The sequence below is a fragment of the Varanus komodoensis genome, unplaced genomic scaffold, assembly GCF_004798865.1.
Source record: "Varanus komodoensis strain SLA01 unplaced genomic scaffold, ASM479886v1 scaffold19, whole genome shotgun sequence".
Taxonomy (NCBI): Eukaryota; Metazoa; Chordata; class Lepidosauria; order Squamata; family Varanidae; genus Varanus; species Varanus komodoensis.
The window spans coordinates 7,249-15,874 of NW_025335550.1; the positions used below are offsets into that span (position 1 = coordinate 7,249).

General features: G+C 47.9%; 1 protein-coding gene across 1 annotated transcript in view; it reads right to left on the reverse strand.

Annotated features, from left to right (window-relative positions):
• Positions 1-2,064, reverse strand: part of LOC123022362 (uncharacterized oxidoreductase C663.09c-like) — an 8,419-nt gene extending 6,355 nt beyond the window's left edge. Inside the window, exons 1-2 of the mRNA XM_044428054.1 lie at positions 1,906-2,064; positions 1,567-1,618 (exon numbers count right to left, since the gene is read on the reverse strand). Of these exons, the coding sequence (XP_044283989.1) occupies positions 1,567-1,618; positions 1,906-2,052 (199 nt within the window). The 5' untranslated portion in view covers positions 2,053-2,064. The remainder of the gene's footprint in view (positions 1-1,566; positions 1,619-1,905) is intronic.
• Positions 2,065-8,626: the final 6,562 nt, after the last annotated feature.

Consider the following 8,626-nt stretch of genomic DNA (forward strand, 5'->3'; position numbering starts at 1 on the left):
CTTCGGTTGGATTCTTAGGCATCTGGCCCACCTGTTCTCCCATGAGCCGATGGCAGCGTAGGTGGCTCTCTGCCCCCTGCATCGTGTCCTCACAACAAGGCTGTGACCCTGGTCAGGGTGGGAGAGGACCGCTGGTCCGCAGCCACTCATTCTACCACGTGCCTGGTGTCGCTCACCTTACATCTCGAGGGCAATGGCCAATTTGAACCAGGCAGCCGGTTAGAAAAAGAGCTGAAGGGGCTGGATGCTCCTTGGAGGACAAAGGTGAGAAGAGCATAGAAGGCTGGAGAGCAGCCAGATCAATGAGCACAGGGCTAAATTCAGGCAGGTGCCGACTTACCAGATGCCTGTTAAGCCACATCGAACCTGAAGGGGCTGGCCAGAAGGGTGCTTTGCAAGGAATTCAAGGAAGGCTCTCTACACAAGCGGCTTGCAGTCTAAATGCAGACAGGAGGCAGACAGCAGACGCAAAGGAGGGAAATGGACACAATTCTTCTAGCTGCACAGTTTTGGGGTTAGTTATGTTGCGATAATGAGCGAAATTGCAGTAGACATATTGTTCTTGTCTCACTGCATGTTAACAATCCTGCTGTGAGGCTAGAACCAGTTAGTTTGCAAGCATTTGAAATTCCAGAAAATTAAAGCATAACACAAACAAAACAATACATAACACAACACAGCCACAACACAACAAAACCATTTTTGCTTTTAAGATCCTTACAGAGTTTTGGTTGATTCCTGTGTTTCTGGGCTTTGGAAATGCAGGGAACAATATGCAATCTAGACGATGCAGGAGGTGGACGTTTTATGTGGTGTGTATGTGTCAACATATGCTCAACAGTTGAGATTCGACAAGAGCTTGAATGGACGGCGAGCAACTACATGGAACACCTTTCCCTTTCAAATCACTGCCACCGTCCTTCACGAGGCAGTGTTTACTACCTCAGACACACTCAGTTCGGAATCGTCTCCCTCAGAATCTGCCCCCAAACGCTGCAGATTCTAGCCAGCCCTGCCTGTTTCCCACAAAGCTTGCTTCTCTCTCCCCGATGCCTTGCACTGCTGTCCTCCCCGCCAGCATTCCATGGGCTTTTATCCTGCCACACTGCCAAGACTTCTGCTTCTGGACTCCTTGTAGGATTCTGTCTCCCTCCCTGAGAGGACAGAGGTGCTCTCGGCTGCGGTGGCGAGGCCCCCAGGCGGCTGGTGCTGGGGATGGCAACACCTGTGCTGTGTGGGGTTGCTCAGGATTTCATGGACCCCTCAACAACCCTGGGGCTGCCCCAACTGCTCATGGGCGAAGCGGCAGGGCACCCCCTGGATCTGGATGCTTCGGCCGGGCAAGAGGAGAGGGATCCGAAGATGGAGGCTTTGAATCGGTCCCCTTGTCATGCTTCAATGACCGCCTGCTGAGATTAGGCAGACAGTGACGTTTCCCCTCTGGGGGCAGGAGGGCAATATGGTGATTCATCCCAGAGACTGATGGGTACAGACGGGTTCCAGATGGGTTCCAGACGGCTCCTGCCCAATCGGTGTGAGGAGAGGGGATGTGAGGCAGGAACCTACCCAGCTGGGTGATCTCCACTCCCTGGTTCTGCAGAGCCAAATTCTTCAAGTCCTGAAAGATACCAAAAACAGAGAGCTGGATGCAGTATCAAGAGGGGGTGCTTGGATGATCTGAGACGGGCTGGAAGGAGGCAGGAGGAGGGTGAGTCCCACCCGGTTGGATTTCTCAGCTGGCGATGCATCTGCTGCATTGCTGCGACCCAGGAGAAGTGACACACCGGGGCAGTCAAGAAGCAAGGCAAGGTGCTTCTACCCACCCCAGGGGAAGTCGCTTCGCATCAGAGAGAATACCTTCGTCATGCACCCTTACAGTGCAAGCAACTGCACCCTGGGGCTCACCTGGGCACGTGGTCCATCTGGGTCGCGGCAGGTTGCGAAGATCCACTGTGGCCGGTTGCTTGCCGCCACCAACTGCTTGACCAGCTCCAAGCCGATGCCCCGGTTGGATCCGGTTACCAGCACGCTGCGGGCCATTGGCACGTCCATCTCTTCTGCTAGCCTGTGCCTCACTGAGAAAGCTCTGTGCCAGCCGCACATAGACGTGCTTTGTCCCTGTCCTTGAACAGGTTGCATAAGCCGCTTGCCTTCTATGACAGCTGAGCTTCTATTGGGCAATAATTCATTCCTGTGCAGCCAGTTGAGCCCAAACTAACATGGGGAAGAAAAGGATCACTGTGGGATGCCTGCAGTCAGATAGTCTGGGATGGCTAACCATGGAATTGTCTGATATAGCAGAAGTGCTTCCTTGCTGGATGATCCACTTTTTAATCATGTTTTGGGAGGGTGTGCATATGGTTGAACACAGCAAAATTTGTCTCTAATCCACACACCGCAGCAACTCTGCATTTTTCATATTTCAGCTGCAGACAGTGGTCCACAGCCTCCTTGTGGATTTGCTGAAAGGCTCCTTACTTCTCCCTCCTCCTCTCTTTCAGTTTCTCCCCAACACTTGTAAAAATGTGAAAGGTGCATAAAACGCTGACTGCACAGATACCTTTTGGCTCATCCATCATTATTTATTTTTTGAGAACATTCCAAAGCAAGTATCAATCTAGAGCAAATTTTCAAACTCTGTTAAAACGTAAGGTGTGGGGAGACACCTCAGGCCTGGATGTCTCCAGATGGGCCTTCTTCTGCCCAACCATGAATACTTTGCTGGGTTCCCAGTTTCTGTGAAGATTTTCCCCATCTGAAAAGGTTTAAATACCTCTCCTAAAGTTTGTTTACTGAAGATAAAGCTTTCCGGTAGTTTTGTATTTCTGTCCCACCACTTTTGCCTATGTTTCTGCCCACTTTGCCTCCAGCCCCACCCACTACTGAGATCTTCTTGGAATTGAGCTCACCCCCAGCTCAAAGTGGTTCTCCTACACTGCTTTCACGCCCTGCCCTGGGCTCCATGTGCCTCCGCTGCAGATTCTGGAGAAAGGGAAGACATAAGCAAGCATCGCATGCCCCGTTTCCCCTCTGGTGTTTACACAGCCATCTGCAGAGCGCCCTTCCTGCCCCATCCCTCTTTTCCAATCTCTTACCCCCATTGGGCTTCATTAGGCTGAGCGTGCCAGATCTGGACACGCTCCAATGGAGCCAAGCTCAGGGAACCAAGGATCACTTTGGATGCCAGGAAGTACTTCCTGATAGTTAGGACTCTGACGGTGTGGAACGGGCTTCCACGGGAGGTGGTTAAGGCCCCACCAGTGCGGGTGTTCAAGGATAGGCTAGACATCCACATGGTGGGCATGTCGTGAGTGGAGCCAGCTAGAGCCGGGGGTCACTCTACATGGCCCGGGAGGCCCCTTCTGACTTGCTCTGTTTCTATGTTTCTCACTTATTTTTTCACAAGGCTGTGTATAGGCTATGTCTCCTTTCAGTGTTGTTCCAGCACTGAGATCCAAGCAACAAGCACTATGGTATTTCTTTTCCTGCTTTTCCACTAGATGACTAGAGGGCACTGTGACATAGCCGAATAGCGCAAATCTGTTCAGCTGTTCAATCACATCCTACTATGAGCGATCCTACGGGCCAAATCTCACCACATTTTCAATCCAGTGCCACCTCTTTCTGCTGAACGATGCTCTGGCCAGCATCCTCTTTGATGGAGTCTAACCATCTTGCTCTTTGGAGACCTGGCTTTCTCTTGCCCCTGAGCATTCCAAGCATTGCATCTTTTTGTAATGAGCTTCATTGCATAATGCGGCCAAAATACATGAGTCCCAGCCTTGATATCTTGCTGACCAGGGACACATCTGGTTTAATATGCTCCAGCACCTCCTGGTGTTCATGGAATGTGTGGGAGCCTCCACCAACACCACAGTTCAGATGAGTCAATTTTCCTCTTGTCTAACTTTTTCATTGTCCAACTTTCACAGCCATAGGTTGCCATAGGAAACATGATCACTCGGACCAATCTGCACTTGGTTGCCAAGCTGATGCCCTTGTTTTTCCACACTCGATTCTTGCTTGTCATTGCCATACAACCTAGTGAGATTCGTCGATTTATTCTTGGACTCCATTAACCGCAGCGAGTAATCAGTGATCCCAGGAAAGTGAATTCTTCTGCCTGAACAGATGTGTTGGCATCCCCTGGTCTTTTACTGCTTTCCACAACTTGCCATGATCAACACAGTCAAAGGCTTTCTTTGTAGTCAATAAAGCACAAGTAAATGTTCTTTGGATATTCTTGAGATTTCTCCATAATCCAGTACAAATTTCCAGTACGGTCACAAGTGCCCCAGCCTCTTTGGAAGCCTGCTTGGACTTCAGGTAGTTCCCTTTCTATGACAGATGCCAGGCGTCGTCATATAATTTTAAGGAGAATTTTGCTAGCATGAGAGATGAGGGCAATTGTGCAGTAGTTAGAACAGTCCTTCGAGTCGACCTTTTTTTGGCATGGGAATGAAGATCGAGTGCTTCCAGTTCTCTGACCGTGTGCTAGCTTCCCAGATTTTCTGGCACAAGGCTGCCATGGTTCTGATTGGTACCTGCTTCAGCAACTCTGCAGGGATGTAGTCCATGCCTGGTGTTTTGCTGCTTGGCAGCTGACTTATTGCCTATGCTACTTCTTCCTCAAGAATGGCTGGACCTATTTCTATTTCGGATTCCTTTTCTGCATTATCCTAACATGGTTCAGTCCCACTGCTTTTGGTGTATAGCTCTTCAGTGCATTCCCGCCATCTGTTCTTGATGTTTTGTTGATCAGGCGGTTCTTTGCCTTCTTCATTTTTTATGGTTACTTTGTGTGCTCTAAAAGCTGTTTGAATTCGTTTAACTTGTGCATTTGTGTTCCTGGTATAACCGTTCTTACAGTCCTCTTCTAGCTGTGCACATTTCCGATCCCAGTAAGTTTCATTGTCTTTCCTGGCTGCCCTCTGGAAATCTGCATTTAGTTTCTGTGCTTTCTCCCGATCACCTGCTGCTTTGGCTATTTTCCTTTGGTCAGCCATTCTGATTGTTTCATCTGAAAGCCACCTGGATCTTGTCTGCGGCTTCTTATGTTTAACAGAGGCTTCAATAATGTTCGATTGAATGTCCTGCCATAGTTTGTCAGGCAACTTTTCAATGCTTCTAACAGTTGAAGCCTGTTCTTTATCTCAACCGCATACGTGGATGAGATTTTGGTGGTGTCAGACTTCTTGGGTGTTGCTTTCCTTTTAGTGTTACGTAATTTCACTTTGACTTTGGCCACCAATAATTCATGTGGATGATTCACACCACAGATCGAACTCCTCCAATGATGACTGCAAAGGACATACTCTATTTGATTTCTCTATAGCCTGTTTGGTGACGTCCACGTGTCCAGGCAACATTTGTGCTGTTTGAAGCAGGTGTTCATAATTCAAAAATAATTTTCATGGCAGAATTGTATCAATCATCTCCTGCATCATTTCTGTCCCCTAGTTCTAATCACCACTGATGCCTGCCTCTGCTCGAGTGCCAACTTTTGCATTGAAGTTGCCCATTATGGAAACAATGTCTTGTCCTGGCACTTGTTCTAGGGCTTTTTGGATGCTGGCATTAAAACCCTCTATTTCTAGTTCTGTTCTAGTTCTGTTCTAGTTCTGATGTTGGAGCATAGACTTGAACAACTGTGATATTAAGAGGCTTAGCTGGAATTTGAACAGTATACTGTTGCTTTCTGTTGAAAAGCTTACCAGAGCTTGGGCCAGTTTCTTACTTGCAAGGAAGACCACTCCATTCCTTGTCATGGTTTCATGTCCTGAGTAATAGATGGTGAAGTCCTCTGAAACCACATGAGTGAGGGTGTTCAAGAATAGGCTGGACATGCACACTGTAGGCATGCCATGAGTGGTGCTGGCTGGAGCAGGGGTCAGACTAGATGGCCCAGAAGACCCCTTCTGACTTGCTCTGTTTCTAAATTTCTATGTATATTACCATGGGGAAGTGCCAGATGCCTGGTGAAGAACTGATGTTGTCCTTATCTTCAAGAAAGGTAAAAAAGACAAACCTGGGAACTACAGACCAGTCAGTCTAACTTCAGTCCCTGGGAAAGTTCTAGAGTAAATCATTAAAAAAGCAGTCTGTACATACCTTGAAGAAAATGTAGTGATAAACCGAGACCAACTCGGAAATCTTAAGGAAAAGATACTTAAGATAGAGAATACTTGGTTCAACGGCACTGAAAAAGAAAAAAGACCGTGGAGTTGGCGTAGGCAACAAGCTAAACATGAGCCAGCAGTGTGATACAGCTGCAAAAAAGGCAAACACTCTTTTGGGATGCACAGATGCATAGATCGAGGCATCACATCCAGAAAAAGAACAGTGCCCATTCTCCTCTACTCTGCACTAGTCAGACCTCACCTGGAATATGGCATTCTGTTTTGGGCACCCAGGTTTCAAAGGGATGCTGATAATCTGGAGAGGGTTCAGAGAAGGGCAACTAAGACGCCACATGGCCTGAAAATAAGTCTTATGAGAGGCTGAAAGAACGGGGCCTGTCCAGCCTTGAAAGAAGACGACTATGAGGTGACAGTGATAGCACTCCACCGGTACCTCAAAGCCTGTCACAAAGAGGAAGGAAAAGACCTATCCTCACTCAGCCCAGATTGTGGGACATATAACAACGGGCTTCAGCTGCCGTACGCCAGGTGCAGGCTAGACACAAGGAAAGATTTCCTGACTGTGAGAGCAGTAGGACAGTGCAACCAGCTGCCGAGAGAGGTTGAGTGCTCTTCCACACCGGACGCGTTTAAGAAGCAATCGGGCAGTTCTCTGATTGGGATGGTAGAACTGGCATCCTGCACTAGCAGGGGCTTGGATCCAATGGCCTTTCTGGCCCTTTCTGACCTGGCTGTTCTGTGAACCTGTGTCAACAGTAAAGAGATTGATTCAGCTGCTTTCCTCATTCAGCAACAACCGGAGGAAACATGACCCCGAGGAAAAAGCAATAGCAACTCAAATGTGACTTCAATGAGACGAGTGAAGAAGGTTTCCTACCCAGTCTGCTCCGCTTTCTCTACAACCATTTCCATTCTTTAAAAGGGCTTCCTGAGTCCCCATAAAGTGCCACACACCTCTGGACATTTCGGTCAGGCTGCCTTCCCTCTTTTCCAGGAGGGTTGGAGGAGGGTTCTTCTTGAATAAATTCTGCTTCACAAAATAAGTAGGTTTGCCTGTTTATAGGAAGGCTCCTCTCCCTTTCTGGTACTGTGTGGGGCTCTCAAAGCAGCTTTCAAGTATAACAAAAGATGCCAACCCAAAGGATCACCATCACTTCAAGGCAACCTTCGAAACACCCAAACAGCAGTATGACAACAGTCAGCTCTGGAGGCCAAGTGCACATTCAAGAAAAACTGTTGCAATAGTGTTCCTGGAGTGGCGGCAAAGCACCTTTCTGCAGAAGAGATTTTGGGTCAGTTTTTGGCATCTCCCATTGGGGACCGAAGAGAGAACTGGTGATTCTGTGGAGGATTCCCCGGATTAACCTAAGTTGTGACCAACTATAACCAAGGGGTTGTGCCAAGCAGGAGGAGGAAGAGGAGGAGAACCCAAGCAGTCTGCCATTCTAGACAGTTGCTGCCAGTCAGTGTAGATGACACTGTGCTAGATAGATCACTGTCCCACTCCCTATGTTTCCATGAAGCGGCTAAGTGCTTTTCTGCTCTCATCAATCCCTACTTATGATCGGTTGCGGGATACTTAACAGGATTTTCCAATTTAGCTATTGTGTTGAACTGGCACTTTGGAGTAGGTTTTGGGGTGGTTTGCTTTGGAGCAAAGAGTGCGCAACATCAAATTGTGGATAGGAAAGCAGGATTTTTTCTTGCCGACTTGCAGTATTAGGCTATGTCACAGTGCCTCCTAGAGATTATGTAGTGGGAAAGCAGTACTGGATTGCTTGGTGCTCAGACCTCAATGCTGCAACAACGCAGAAAGGAGATGTAGGTTCTTGTATGTTTGGGAAGGATAACACACAGCAAAACAAGAAACCATCAGCATGAACAAGATGGTTTCAAGTAAAGGCATTCTGAGTAAGTTTTTACAGAAAGAAGACATTCCATGCATCCTTGAAGTTTCCTGGGTGACTGGGAGAGGAGGAAAAGGATTATGGAAGCTGTTTAGGGATAAAGGTAGATACATGTATGATAAATACATCAAATTCTGACAGGGGAGGAAGTGTACGGAATGTTGATACATGTTTCTGGTGTTACCATCCAGTCGCCCAAAGGTAAAAGCAGAAATGCTTGGACTAGCTCTTTGCTTCTGGGTGTGATTCCAACGCAGAAACCCAGTGAAAAACTATGCAAAAATAGGCCAAGAAATCTAACAAGTTAGACGGCAGTTATATGTTTGCTTAGACCAAAAAAAGTCCTAGCATGCCCCATCCACCATTTCTTTGGCAGGCTACCTAGATTACACAACGGGGGAAGAGATTAAGTTATTTAGTGAGAGATGAAAAGCAAATTATTGGCTTGTTGCTTTAGTTGCAACAAAATGTGGCTTAACAGGCATCCGGTAAGTTGGCACCCTGTCATGACCTTTGCTGCCTTCTCTTTGCTGCTGCAGACACTTCCCAGCCAGCCAGCGTCCAGGCTGCTGCAGCCAG